Source organism: Mercenaria mercenaria, unplaced genomic scaffold (genome assembly GCF_021730395.1).
Source record: "Mercenaria mercenaria strain notata unplaced genomic scaffold, MADL_Memer_1 contig_3864, whole genome shotgun sequence".
Classification (NCBI taxonomy): domain Eukaryota; kingdom Metazoa; phylum Mollusca; class Bivalvia; order Venerida; family Veneridae; genus Mercenaria; species Mercenaria mercenaria.
The window spans coordinates 10,649-26,694 of NW_026462045.1; the positions used below are offsets into that span (position 1 = coordinate 10,649).

The 16,046-nt window shown below is 33.7% G+C and overlaps 1 protein-coding gene across 1 annotated transcript in view; it reads right to left on the reverse strand.

The window, feature by feature from the left end:
* Positions 1-3,210: 3,210 nt before the first annotated feature.
* Positions 3,211-16,046, reverse strand: part of LOC123548267 (probable methyltransferase-like protein 24) — a 49,570-nt gene continuing 36,734 nt past the window's right edge. Inside the window, exons 3-4 of the mRNA XM_053534623.1 lie at positions 10,053-10,191; positions 3,211-3,532 (exon numbers count right to left, since the gene is read on the reverse strand). Coding sequence (XP_053390598.1) covers positions 3,242-3,532; positions 10,053-10,191 — 430 coding nt within the window. The 3' untranslated portion in view covers positions 3,211-3,241. The remainder of the gene's footprint in view (positions 3,533-10,052; positions 10,192-16,046) is intronic.

A 16,046-nucleotide genomic window follows, 5' to 3' on the forward strand; every position in this document is an offset into this window, starting at 1 on the left:
ACATGATCTTCCCATAAAATATTTGCACAGGTGGAGGTGTGAGGCATACATTTTTTTCCAAAAAGCCCTTTTAGGTTTTATTTTCTACTACCTTAAGGCTAAAGTTAAAATTTAGGCCTAAATTGTATGTTTGTCCTTTACCTACTGACTCAAGTTCATAACCCCAACTCAATTTATATTGCCTTATCAGAACAAGAAACGTTTTGTACCGTGTAACGAGCTTGTAATAGTATAGAAGTTGGAACTTACATATATTCTATGAGCTTCTTATCCTCTTGGACTGGTAAGAAATGATTCGTAATTGATTAGAATTCGGAACGATAATCAGATGAAATTAATGCAAAATATGATAAGTTATAACGCTATTTCTGTGGGCTATAGCTTATAGCTGTATCTAGACAAGCTTTGCCTTTATTCCTTAACCATTCCTACATTTAGTGAAGTTCTAACGTATATAAATTCCTTATGCCAATGTTATAACTTAAAAAAATCCAATGCAGCAGTTGTAACTCTTCAAATCTCCGCTTTTTTACACGACGATGGCTTTTCAAATATGACCCGGTTTTCCATCTACTAAGTACTAGTCTATCCTCTCTAGGTAGTCAGACTCCCTTAGAAAGAACGCTTACTTTGATGTAGCTTCAATTTAAACGTCTCAGTATATATTAACAGTTAGGCATAGGAAATAGAGATCAAAATGATTGCACCTTTAATAATCCTTCCTGCTCTGTCTTACACAAGTGCTTCTATTATGACATTTTGATACAAGCAAAACTGTATTATCTGCACTATAAAATACTTACTGGTATTTAATTTTATCATCGGCTTTTATATTTTTACCACAAAAAAGCTGACAAAATCATAATGATGAAACAGGTTTTAAAGGTTAAAGCAAACACATATGAATAATTCAATATGTTTCTGTTGCGCAAAAAGGTATGATAATTATTGTGTCTTAAACTGTTTTCATTTTCCACTCAGTTTAATTACAAGGGAAGAAAACTAATAGATATCTCTGCTTATAAGTACTGGCCTAAGGCAAGGGTTGTCATTCTTTGCGGATCACAACTTTAGATTAAATATTAAAACTTCCGTTATTGATATTAACAAAACTATCATAAATTTCATATTTGTAAAATCATTTTGGTTATTTCAAGGACGTAGAAATCGCGTCCTATACTTAAATGTATTTCTATCGTCTAAATTTGAGGGTCAATCTCTATACCAGTGGATGTGAACTCTTTAAAACCTTTCCGCATTCTGAATTTCCATTATTATTTCAGTGTATTTATACGTACTGAATATGGCGCCCTCTTCTGGTTACAAGTGGCTTCCTTTGTCAAGTGTCATTGATCTGCGTCAACTGCGATGTGGTGGACGGATAGCTCAGTGGTTTGCACACTGGCTTTCCAATCCTGAGGTCGGGGTTCGATCCCCGGCAGCTACTCGGGAATTTTCAGAAACGCTTTTCAGTGTCTCTCACCGAACTAGAGGTGTACTGGTCAGGAACCCAGGCAATCCTTGTGTGTATCAGTGCTATACACTGGGCACGTTAAAGAACCAGGCTGTCTTTTCGCAACGAGCAAGGCTAAGTTAGCCGGACAAGCCTGTATCTGATTTCTGATCTCTCTGTCGTGGGGGCTTTGTCTCACTCTGTCCCTCTGGTCAGATCGCTCTGTGTCTGTACTAGTGGAGGATGAATTATGCACCCTGTGTGGCTGCATTTGAACTATGTAAAGCGCATTTGGACGTGAAACTGATCATGAAAAGGGCGCTATATAATTCTGGTATAATAATAGTATAATAATTGACCTCTTAACCGTTATTTCCGTTGGCTAATAAAACCATACATACTGAATAAGCGTGTATATGCCAAACGTTCAGCCTACGTTTACACCGCTGTATTATCAAAGAGCGTTTATCAATGCATTACCTGGTTGACGATATAAAATAGTTATGAATATCAATCATTGTATGAATATTTAAGTGTATGACCTTATGAAACTATTGAAATCAGAATACAATATAATTACAGGCTAATTACTGTTTTGTTTTTAAATAGTATGAAACGTTGAATAGTTCGACAAATAGCGTAGCGTTTAATTAATGAGGGGAGGTAACCGGGGATTCAAGTGAACAAATTATGATAAATCACAGTAATTACTGTGTTAAATTTTAACACCATGACAACTTAAATACCTGGCAATCGGCTCTGGGTTATAAAATTCTTATTAACTACCCAAGAGAGCAGTTGATGCTAACCTTTTCAAGTTGATTATATCATAGAGTAGGCAGTGATAATATAGTCTAATCACATCATAAATTTTATATCAAATTCAACAAAAAGTAAAGTTCTAAGAATTGTAGCCTTTAAATAATCCAAGTTTGTTCATGATGACCATCTCCCTCTGAATCAGCCAGGTGCTTTAACATTGAATCAGACTTGTGATCATTTTTCTGGTTTTCTAAAACAACTTACTTTCTTTTTAGGATTGAGAAGAGGTATAAAGATATTCAACTGCCATGAGTGTAATATAGTTTGTGATGACATGCATGCATTTGAATACAGGCAGCAATATTGCCAGAAATCCTTGAAGACTATGAGCCCAAATAATGTATTTAATGCAGACGAAACGGGATGGTTTTACCATTTATTGCCGGACAAGACTTTACAGTATTAAGGTGAAAAATGCCATGGTGGTAAAAAAGGCAAGAAACGAATAACAGTAATGACCGCACCAAACATGGATGGCTCTGAAAAGCTGAAACTTTTTGTCATAGGGACATTTAGAAATCAACGTTGTTTCAAGGAAGTCAAGTCTCTTCTTGTTGTATGCGATTAAAAAAAAAGAGATCTTGGATGACCTCAGAGTTATTTGTCAAGTGGGTCAGGTCTTTGGACAAATCAATTGAGCCACATTAACAGAATATGAACTGATAAACGACGCTGTTAAACTGCACGTGTTATAATATTTTTCATGCATGAATGATATAAAATTATGTTTACTAAATCACATGATTAATCATACTTGTTTATCTTTAAGACAGACCGCGAACATATTAGAAGAATAATAGCATAGAAGACAAACGCAGACATAATTTTCCTTGTGTCGTTTTTGTTGTTTTTATTTTATTATTATTTTGACCGCATCAATAACCAGCTATACGGTATATAGATACTAGCGTTTTACAAATAACATGTACATCAGCTGATATCAAATATGTATTAGCATTATTTTTATCAATTACTCCATTTGATATTAATCATTGATATTTCATTGAAGTTTGCCATTACCAAAAATGGTTCTCGTAAATGTCGTGTGCCTTTTGGATTATGTTCATGCATAAATATACGGAATCCCGCTTCATATAATTTTCTCAGAGTCTTCAGTTGATGATTGCCCCGTGCTTTATCATAGTGTATTTCAATACTTAGTTGTTTTACTCTTTCAAGTACTCCTGATTCAAGCATTTCTGGTAATGCTGTCCATTCTCCACTTTCTATATCAATTTTCAGTATATCAATAACTCTCTGTAACGAAAAGTTTTAAATTGTTATAGTATATCATTGACCAATACTTTATTTGTAGAAAACTTAAGTTTTTGAGCTAGGACCTATATTAATTTAGCTTATATATAATGTGCATAGATAAGTATCAAATACCTTTTCGTACTTGTTATAATACCTATTGTTGTAGATACCTGCAAAATATTTAGGACACATGAATTTGTTGGTGAATGTGTTTTAGTGAGTAGGTAGGTAGATATCCGGCCTTAGTCGTCAGATCTTATAACATGCTTTTTTCAGAGACTAATTCGAATGAACTTTTGATTTTATAAAATTATCTTGTACGTAACTGATAAAAACCTTATACAATATTAACAAAACTTAAGGTCTATTTTACCTGTAGCATAATATCCCATCGCTTATATTTAAACATCCCGTCTGTGTGACAAATAATCAATCGTCATTAAATGTCATGAAATGTACATTAACAACTGGATCTACACTGATTTCAGAATGATATTGCTGAAATATCGTGTCAAATTGCCTACGAAAAAGGCTTTTACTAAGACAGGACTATGTAAGCACACATGGGTGATTTCCTTAATCTAAATAAATTTCACAAACCTTTCAATTTATTTCAAAGTCATTTCGGAGGGCATGGTAAACAGGATAATGATAAAATTGTTGACAGGATGTAATAACGCCACCAATTTAATAATAATGCTCTTCACTATACAACTGAACTGTTAACGACGTATTCAAACAATGGTAACTAATCAAACTATATCATCAAACGAACTAATTTTTAAAAAAAAGCTTTTATATTTGTTCGTTCGGTAGCCAGTGAGCGCGATTGCGTAGTCAAACGGAATATGTAGACTTAGAACAGATAAACAGTGCAGAAAAAAATTACATAATGTCAGTAGTTTTGTTTGTCTGACAAGGGACAATCGAAAATTAAAAACACTCGTTACACTTTTAGCAGGTTTGACTCGAGAGTGAAACCAAAGAGCGTTGTACCGTAAGATAAACCCTATAAAGCAGTATTAAAAAATTGAAACAAGCAAAAATACTATAGGTGCTACACGATTTCACATGATAATAGTCGATAGGATAGAGGCTGTATCGGTCATTACAGTCAAGTTAATTTATATAAGATAGCTTAGCATTTGGAAGTCAGGAAGTCAATGCAGAATGAACAATGTTAATAAGTTTTAACCACTGGCGTTTGACTGATACGCTGACATCCAATGATTTTGCCATAGTCTAGTCGTCATGTGAGGAAGCAATCAAACTGACTTGTGGTTCCACCCTTTATAGAAATAATGCCCGAATAGTTCTGCCCCAATCATTCAAAACCTTAAGGTTATTAACTGTGACTTAAACACCAAACAAAACAAAGAAACACCCAACAATCGATGAAGAAAGCGATACAAAACCATAAACGATTCAACAGATCTGCACCAAAAGTTCTAGACTAAATACCAAAAAAACACCCCCAAAAACATCTTAATATATGACCGTAATTACACAGACATGTTAAAAATATCATATAGTTTACATTTCCTCAAGGAATCAAAATATAATCGTGAAAATATTGTATATATTTCCTGTTCCAAATATTTTATTTCATCATTTATATATATCTAAAGATCTAATTGTATCAGTTGTTTAGTTATGCTATTTGAATATGTTATACGAAGCAGGCAATGAAAATCAACAGAATTTTACATAATTAAACCACTATTTATGAAAATATTTATAGAGTTTGTGATCCGCAGAAAAGGCGTATATTTTATGTTTATACCTTAGTAAAATAATGCCATAAGATTTATTTAGAGGATTAATGACTACGATTCTTCACTCTTCGTAGCTAGCGTCAATAACGGTAATGTCAAAAAAATAAGCGTATTCACGTATTAAAAATATTTTCTGTCTGCTGTGATATTCTTTCACAATTAGTCCATCGTTGCATAATCTTATTTTTGTCGGTCATTATCCTTAAGGCGAGTAATCCATCGTTGCACAATGATCATTTCCATTCCTCATAATTTATTTTCTAAGACAAATCATTTATTTTATATTCAACTGCAATTTTTAAAGTTAATGTGTAGATTGTCCACTGAAAGAGGTTTTTTCTCATTAAACTGTAAATTGTAAAGACATCAACAGAAAACCATGTGATTTAGTTCCAAAAAGTTATTTCGGCTAACTTCCGTACATTCCTATTGCCTTTCATACATTTTTTCTCATGTTTTTTTGTAAATATACAAACTGAGACCATATAAAATATTTTTTTGGACACGTTGATGACACGAAAGATAACACATTGGTCATTTAGGGAATCAATTTATTTTTGTAAAATAGAAAAAATGGCAAAACACAGGTCGCCAGGCACCAAGAAAAAAGCTTCTTAGACAAATGCGATGATATTATGTTTAAGGTGATCCATACCTTAGACCAAAAAAGTCAAATATTAATGTACATTAAAGAAATTTTGTCTAAATATAGATTGAAGACTATATTTTTCAAAAATGCATATATATTTTGCACAGTTCCTGTCTAATGTGTTATGTGTAGCACCACCTAGCGGTACCTGCTTTATCACGGAAAAGTTAGTTTTTTCCGCCATTATTTAGTTGGAAATGATCTGAATTCATTTTTTTCCCGTCTGTTTACAGTTTTTTTCATATTGCAAGTAGCTAAATACTCAAGAACAAATTTTAAGCTATATCTTAGCAATTATTGAAGGAAACCGTGCATTCGGAGAGGCAAAATAAGTACTAAAAACTGCACCTGAATTCGCGTATTTCGTCTTAAATCATTTGTTTGGCGCGGTGAAAAAATATTTGTTTTTGGCATTACATTTTTTAAAGTATGTTGATTAAATAAATGAAATAAAAGAAGTATATGTTCACGGGTGGATTTTTCGCAAAATATCTTTGAAAATTGTCATATACAAATAAAAATACGGGGCAGCGAAACGCAACGTCATGACGTGACAGTGTATTTCTATACAAATCTTAAGTTGAAGTTATTGGGTTCCGTTTCGACATTGTATTTAATATAAAATTCAGCATACACCTCATATAATGCGTATTTTACTTTTTTTAGTATTTCTGTATCTTCTTTTCTCTGCGATCTTTCAAACACGACAATTGACGTCCACTGTTTTTATGAAAAATGAGTTCAGGTCCGCTAGACTGTTTTTGTAAATCGCTCTATTCATTCAACAAGAATCGATTTGCTTGTTACTATTCATTTTTTTCATTTAAAATGTCTTTAAGTTGTGTATTATTTGTAGAGATCATTTTAACGCGAAAGTTAATATTTACTTTAGAGTGACGTACGAGCGACTAATACAACGTAAAATTTTGAATAAAATGTTTGTTTTAATCGTGTAAAACCCAAACGATAGAATTTGACCAAAAACAAACACGTTGTTGAAAAGTTCATTTTCCCTCGATTGAAAAAAAAAATAAAATTATAGGGTCACCGAACTGTTTTTCGCCTAAAATCACACTACGCTACACCTACCCCCAAATCACAAGATAGCGCAACTGCATATTTCCCCGCAACTCCTCCTTTTAAGGTAAACTCCACATTTTTATTTTTTTAGTATAATTAAATCAAAACAGCCTTTAAAATTCTGCTACCTTGGGCGAAAATATGTCAGTGTAGAACTTATATTCAATATAATATGAAAATGCGACAATCTCGACACTCTATTACCGTTGCACTAAATTATATTACTATACCCCACCCCAGATAAAAGATACATGTAATTCAATGTTTCTTATGTCTCGTGATCAAGACAAACTCATTATTTTATTTTAAGTAGAATTTAATCAAAAGAGTCCTTTATAACTGTGCAATGATTTCATTCACCGTTAAGACTGATATGATTTATCTCGCAAGTTAATGATAATACATGAGCACTCATGTATTGATGCGCATTACATTGTATACATTAACAAAAATAAATAAGAAAAAGACAGAATATAATGAAAATCCTTTTTTTGAATGATCTCAACCTTTTAATTTTAATAAGTGCCTGTATCTATGAGTAAAAATGGTTACATAAAGAACTTGTATTTTATGCACCTGATAGCATTGAGGCAAACAAATATAGCACTACATATATATGTCATAAATATTTAATTAGTTAATATAGTTTTCTTAAGGATCCGAACGACACTTAGTCTTTAGAAACATAACACTGTGATACACAAAACCTAGCCAACCTGGGCACAGTACGAAAACAGTAAAAAGGAGGTGAAAATGGGAAATATTCATTTTAACATAACACATAACTCGGAAAAAATATTGATCTGTTGGAAGAGTAGTCGGACACCCCGATTTTGAATATAGTGCGTCTTCTGTGAATAACCGCGGGCTAACAGAGTATAATTGTTGTACGGAGGCAGTTGCTCTGAAAAGGTTCATTAGTTAGCAACTTGGCTAAATAGAAACACTATCCTTTGCAAAGGGGTTTTAGCTGTCCAGGGATGTGTGTAAAGAAAGTTTATCCTTGAATTCATAGATACATAAAAGAAACATATTCCATATATAATATTTTCCTAACACTAGAAACCTATCAAATATCACAAATACGAGTCACCTTGCTACAACAGTTAAATATTCGAAAGACTTTCTGTTTGTTTTTGGGATAAGCGCTATTTTCTATATTGCGACTTGCAGTTAAGCTAACCCGTGTTCCTGAATTCTGTATTCTCAAGTAACTCCAACTTCACCACATAAATCAAAGGTGGAGGACGGATGATTTCGGCCACGTGTCTTCAATACCCTACCCGGGGATCAAACTTATGATTCATAGATCTGCGCTCCTTCTACTGAGCTAAGCCGGTGAGAAAAAAAGAAAATAAATGAAAGAAAACAGCTGTTGTAATTGACACTCGCTGTAACTTAACAGCGATTGAATGCTTAACCCGTGTATTTCTTCGTTGCCATTATCTGTATGGGCGACTCAAAAACCGGCGGCTCAAACTTGTAACCCCTGTTTTCGTATTAGTATTTGTATGAGTAAACGTGTAATGTGTATTTTTTGTATTTCCATAAGCGTCTGAGGTGTCAAACTTCAGAATGTAACAATTTTTCAACAATTTAGCAGTACACTCATCGGAAGTTTATTAGAATACACTCACGCGCGTATATGTAACTTCGGAATAATACTGAAAGCGAGACCTCTCTTGTATCATGACTATGGAACTTATAGAAGTTATGATTTATTTCAAATTGATAGCGCTTGTGGTATAAAACTTCAAAAGAATGAAAAATTTACTCTGACATGTAAAACAAAATTATGCCGTCATAATATGTTAACAGTTGCGCTGAGCGGGTAATTAACCGGGCAAGTCAAATGGAAATTAATCTTCAAGGCTGGAAAAGTAAGAAACAAAATAGTGAAAATGTATGACATTTGGATGTGCGTGCGTGCTTATGGATAATGATACAAACAACCTTAAGTGGCAGTGGTCAGTTTCGCATTAGGCCCGAATACGTTTTTTAAATAAAATAGGTACATGTACTTTAAAGGCATTTATATTTAGCTGTTTATTTATATGTTTATATAACTAAGGATTCCTGCATACGAGTAATTATTGTGTAAAATAAATATATGCTCGAATCGATTTTCCTGGCTCCGTGTAGAAGGCCGGGTCTAAAATCTTGCCTGAGGTAACGGGAGTCGGATGAAATGGAAACGGTCATTCATCCATCCATCCATCCATATTCAGAGAAAATAAGTTACAGAAATACAAAAAAAGTAAAATACGCATTATATGAGGAATATGCTGAATTTTATATTAAATAAACCCAATAAAATTGAAAGCGAAACCTCTAACTTCAAGTCAGGCGCATTTCACCTAAGAATGTGTATAGAAATACACTGTCACGTCATGACGTTGCGTTTTGCTGCACCGTCAAATGCCGTGTTTTTATTTGCGTATGACCATTTTCAAAGTTATTTTGCGAAAAATTCACCGTGAACACATATCTTTTTTATTTCATTTATTTAATCAACATACCTTAAAAAATGTATTGCCCAAAAATAAAAAACTTTCATCGCGCCAAACAAATGATATAAGACGAAATACGCGAATTCAGGTGAAGTTTTTAATACTTATTTTGCCTCTCCAAACGCGCGGTTTCCTTCAATAATTGCTTAGATATAGCTTGGCAATTGGTTCTTGAGTATTTAGCTACTTACAATACACAAACTGTGCACAGGCGGGAAAAATAAATTCGGAACATTTTCCACTTAATAATGGCGGAATATTTTCGAAAAATATAGTCTTCAATATACATTCAGACCAAATTTCGTTAATATACGTTAATTTTTTACTTTTTAGGTCTAAGGTATTGAGCCACCTTAAATGTGTTTTGTTACGAATATAATTCCATCTTCATCTGATCCAACGGTTTAATTATCTTTGCCTATCACGAACACGGCTATTGATACTACAGTAACTTATGCAACCCTCAAGTTATAATATCATTGAATAATTTCAAAAAGACAATTTACCTCAGTATGGTTTAGTAATTTCTTCAGGGTAGATAATGTCTTCATTTCCCAACCTTTACTGTTAATACTGTTTTCACCAGCTAGTCCTAAAAGGTGAAAGTTTATCCCACTTGGAATGGTCCTCCCTTGTATTGGTTTACTGTAAGAGTGTAAAAAGCTAGGTTTATATTAAATCACTGCAAAATAGAACTTTATTTCTCATTTAATAAAGAAATACAGTTTTATACACTTATATTCAATGTTTAAGTTCTAATGGGCAAACCAATAAACGCACCTACAAATCTGCCATTTATCTTGTTAGTATGACAATTGCACTCAACAATGTATATTCATATATTTCTGTAAAATGTTTAATGAATCTGGATCCGCAACTGCAGACTTTGTCGAGTAGGTGCTAGTACGCGTTAGTGGTATTGACCTTTTCATTACTTTTTCTGACCAGATTAAATTAAACCATGTCTGTCTAATATAGATTTTTTTTTGTTCAGAACAAAAACCTGGAGGTTCTATTGGCTTCTTTCATATCATACATCTCAATAAACAGTAAAGTGTTGTTTGTTTTTCTAACTTGGAATACTAAATCTTTGCAAGTAAATGCATACATATAATATACAATAATGCATTATTTTTACGATTGCATAAATGGACACTTATTGCACTAATTCAAGTAATTTATATATTTTGCCCTTCATCTATGATCATTAAATCCCCGTCCGGATTGTCATGCTAGGCTTTTGATGGTCATATGTTCTACAAGGTGTCTGTACTTACGTTATACCCAGGTAGGCACCTTGTAATCATTTTCTTGTTAAAACCTAGAGAGTTATCACATGACATGATATATTCTGCTGTACCTTTAAACCCGTTAGAAACAGGTTTATTTTTGAAAACCCCTTTATTTATTTTCTTCGCATTCGACACCTATAAAAATATGCATATGCTAATCATGTGTACTGGCTCGGTTTTAAATCAAAATTCCGTTTTAAAAAATGATCGGTGCAAAATGTAATTCAATATATACCATATCAGTTGTTTTTCGAGCGCGCCAATCTCTTGGCATAAATGTGAAGATATCATATAGCACATTAAACTTTTAATTCAATGGAGAAATATTAATTACGGATTGTTTTATAACCCTATTTGACTAATATGTGCCATTTTTGGTGATGAGCATTTTGCCTCATTACCAAAGTGCAAGCAACTCGAAAAGCACGGGGACTAGAGAAATGCAAATATTGAAACGCCTTCCAAGCTCACCATTACAAATTAAAGCAACAGCGATTCAAGTACATTTGGAAACATATCGGTTTGTTCAATTATTAAAGAAGTGAAGACATATAAGTACTTGGATATAAAGCTTTACATTGCAGTCAGATGGATATTTCTCAGCATTTCAGATCATTTGCTCGAACAATTTATTTGCCATTTTAAGAAATATTATTGTCAAATTCACAGAAATATTAACCTTTTCATGCCACTTCTTTATGAATCTTACACTTTTGTAGAGAAATTATAGGTTCTTCTATATGTACAGACTTAGAACTGGTACAAACAAAGTTAATGCGAATACTTTTGCATGTTTTATCTTTCACTTTAAAGGAAAAAGTGTACGTTCCTTTTCATGTACGTACTTGAGTACGAAGTTAATAAGTTTTACCAAACTTATGAAAAGAATTAAGTATGTTAAGCGACCAACTAATTTGTCCGAATTATACGGAGAAATAGGCAGATTGCCATGATTTATTATTCGTAAAATTAAAATAAATAAATACTGGATAAAATTTCTTACATTACGGGCGGACAATTTGATATGTAGAATTTACAAAATGATCAAAGATGACATTGACAGACATGGAACTTTAAACAGAAATGTAAAAAACCTTAAACTTAATCCATTCTTGGCTAATCAGTCTCTTAATTAAGTTAGAAGCCCACTAATAAAGCGAAGCATCTTAGAAAAGTATTATTACCAAGAAATATCTTTAAAAATGATGGTCGGCGAATTGTAATAAGGAAAGAAGTTTATGAATTTTTCGTCTAACATTCATCTTTCATCTAACATTTTTCAAATTGCAAAACTAAACACCGCACTTTAACAATTTAAATGGTTCTCTTTTAATTTTTCTCAAAGGTTTCGTAGGGTTGCAATTTTGTTTCGTTTATCCTTAGACGAATAATTACAGCAGTAGTTTGGTGAAGATTCATGAAGCGGTTCATGAGAAGAGGTCATTAAACGTGTTTATATTTTTAGCTAAATTGGTCCCTATCCCCATTTGTAACAAAATAGCAGGAGACCTTACGATATTGTTACACATCGAATTTGATAAAAATCCATTACATTTTAGTGGTTAATGCGAAGAAAGCCATATCTACTTTTAGCTATAGTGGTCCCTAATAGGGCCCAAGTTCCTATATAAATAAATTTGGAAGAGCACCTTATAATGATGCTCCAGACCAAGTATGACAAAGATCCACCTAGCTGTTCATGAGACGCTGTATAAAGGCATTTCTAGTTTTAGCTGTAGCAGCCCCTAAAAGGAGTCAAATGTCCCAGAATAGATTAGAATACATGAGAAAAATTCAATTAAAGGATTTTTTTTATTTATTATTTTTATTTATTTCTAAAATAGGCCAACTGATCCCGCTTTAACAAATGCATATTCGCTATTTATGAATCTTTGGACAATGACGTCACACCTATAAAAAAGTGAAGGTCAAGCAAAACATACAATTGTAATTATTTCAATATTTCTGTTTCATAAGCAAAGTTTGACGGTAGTCACATAGATAAACTGTATGCAGCGTGCCTTCATTACTGTGTAATGAGATTCAGTCATTATATAGCATATATATAATGAAACAGAATACAACTGAGTTCAATATTTGCATACCATACTAAAGAAAAATATTCATATATAATAAATCAGTTAAATAATTTATAACAAATATATCAAAGCAAACAAATACTCATTTTAATATGCAATCTGAATAAGTCACAAAAGCAAGAAATCTTTTCATATACAGACGACGAGTGTAACAAAGAAAATCTTTTAAAAAGCACTTCTCTACATAAAAGACTCTTATCACACCCTTATTCATGTGATACGCAGACCGTATTCAGCTCTTTCTTTAATTTGATATATGTTGGTATTTGAACAGGTTTTTATCATATTTATTAAACTTACTTATCATTTTGAGATATATCAATATTCTTGCTAAATATACTGAGCCAAAGTTAGCTTTAAAACTGTGAACAGCGTCGTTTAGGATAAACGCTTTGTCTACATTTCACTCAGCGTAGCACAATCAACAGAGTGAAAGAAATTGACACTCTCGTCCAATCAGGTAGAGTGTTGCATAAATCTTCCATTTTGATAAATTATCTATAATGCGATATCAAGTAGTTTGATTTGCAAACTGAAGTCACGTGGCATAGGTAACGGAAACGAATTTAGACGGCGTCGCCGAAAAAAAAAAATGATGTTACAAATAATTCAAAAGATAAAAGGTAAGGGTAGATTTTCCGGAAGCACATAGCCTCCCAAACACCGCCATAGAGCCATGCATCGCAAAATAGGCCCATAATAAATAAGAAGCTGTAACGGAAAAATATTGTAGACGGGTTGCTTCAAAAATCCAACAAAAAAGTACATTATAAATATATGCAACGTTCAGAAAAAGGGGGGAGGGGGGATGGGGGTACGGGGTAGATAAAAGGGATGGGTCTTGCACCGTCAAAGGACGGCCGGCGGACAAAATTATGGTGGGTACGATAACTTACTCATGGTAAAAGGAGAGAGGCAGCAAATAAAAGGAAGCGTAAATGCATGGGAAAGGAATGGGATGGGACGATGGAGGTAATAGGGGTAGTGAAAAGAAAGAGGAAAGAAATGCTTACAATAATCAAGACAACATACAAAACACAAAGTACGAGACGAACAGAAAACTACTTAAAATTAAGCAAGCTTACTCCGTATAGCTAAATCAGACATTATTATTGTTTCTAACAGAATATATATGGCACTGAAACAGCTCTGTCGAAATTTAGAATTCCCTTTCATGATCTTGCCATTGAAACTGGTCAGTACGACAACGCATATCTTTATTTCCCATACTATCGCCGAAAGAGAATATAACTTTCTCTTACTTTGTCCTTTTTACGTAGAATTAAAACGGAAGTACATGAGCCAGTCTTACTGTCATTGGCCAATATAATGAAATTTTATGTCCTCTCAATCACAATGATCGCATATATCACTGGCGAAATATCTCGCTATGCTTAGTAGAGAAATGTAAACTTGTAATTTTAACTGCCTTTGAAAACAAATAAGCAGTTTATCACTATTTCATTTTTTCAAATACATCGTGCCTATGACAAAATATTGCAGTTTGTACAAATTCTAACTGCTTCATTTGTCCATCGATATTGTATCGCTGTTTACAACTTGCGGGAATTGATTTTAAGTATTTTCGTGTGCTTACTAATGTTGTATATGCCGAAATAAACTTTATATTGGTTAATGCCAAAATGAAACGTATTGTTCTGCATGTGACATTTTTCATTTTAGTAATCAACAATTTTTGCGGTGAATTTCCTAGAGTCTATCTTCATATTTACTTCTACTTTATACTGTTTTCACTTACAACAATTAAACGTACCATTTAATAGATCACGAATGTCAATCCATAAAGGATAATTCGTGGCAAAATCTACAATGATCAGTTACTTATTGGAATAAAGTTGTTTTTACACTACTAAAATATATTTTACCATGACAGTTTCGACAACGGTCTGTTGTCTTCCTCAGAAGTATCGTACTGCGACGATCGGCTGTCTTCGGCCTTGTCCGTCAGTTTCCGGTTTCGTGAAAATGACGAACAAAGGGTCGTAGACGTGGGACAGCCTGTACGCCCCCTCATCCCTGTTCACGATCGTGCCCGCTCTTCGCATTTGAATCGCCTCCTCAACTTGTCTGATTCGTTGATCTGCTTCCTTATCCACTATGGTTGCCCCCTCCCAATCTATTATATGGTTCTCTTGCACTGAGTGGTCTGTTATTGCGCTTTTATTAAATTCACTCTGTTTTTCGTTCTGCGCGTGTATAGTTACTTTTTTCCCATGCTTGTGTGTCTTTTATATTCTCACTGAGTCTAGTACCAAATTTTTACCCTGTCTCAACAATATATACTTTTTCACAATGTTTGCAAGGAACCTGATACACAACTTCACATTTATTCTCCAATTTAATTTTGTCTTTGGGATGGACTAACATTGATCTGAGCGTTTGGTATGGCTTTATAGCGGTGGCTACTTTGTGTTTTCTGAACACGCGATCTACACTTTCAGACACCCCCTGTATGTATGGTATTACCACTAATCCTTTGGTCCTTTCTGAGTTGTCCTTATTTTTCTTCACTTTCTTGCCCCCATTTGTCTCTTTCCTCTTTATCTGATCTTTGACTTTTTCAATAGTCCATTTCGGATATCCACATTTCTGGAGAGCTTGCCTTACATAGTTTTCTTCTTTGACTTTGTCCTCTTCCTCTGTCACAAGTGAGAAACTCCAGTCCAGTAGAGTCCTTACTACACCTAGTTTGTGGTACAAAGGATGGTGGGAACTAAAGTCAAGATACTTGTCTGTGTGCTGCTCTTCCAATAGACTAGTAACTTCACACTACTGTCCTCTTTTCTAACTACGAGAGTGTCCAAGAATGGGATGGATCTGTCCTTCTCTTCCTCATGTGTAAATTTTATACTGTCTGTTTCGTCAACTTGATTTAGATGTGATGTTATGTTGTCAACTTGTCCCACCTTGATCGTCTCCTGAATATCGTCCACATACGTAGGCCTACAATATAGAGCAGACGACACGATGGCTTTTTGTTCTAAACACTCCATATAGAGATTTGCAACTATGGGGGACACTGGACTGCACATGGCTTTTCCGAACTTCTGACGGTAAATGGTATCTCTAAACATAAAATATGTCGTGG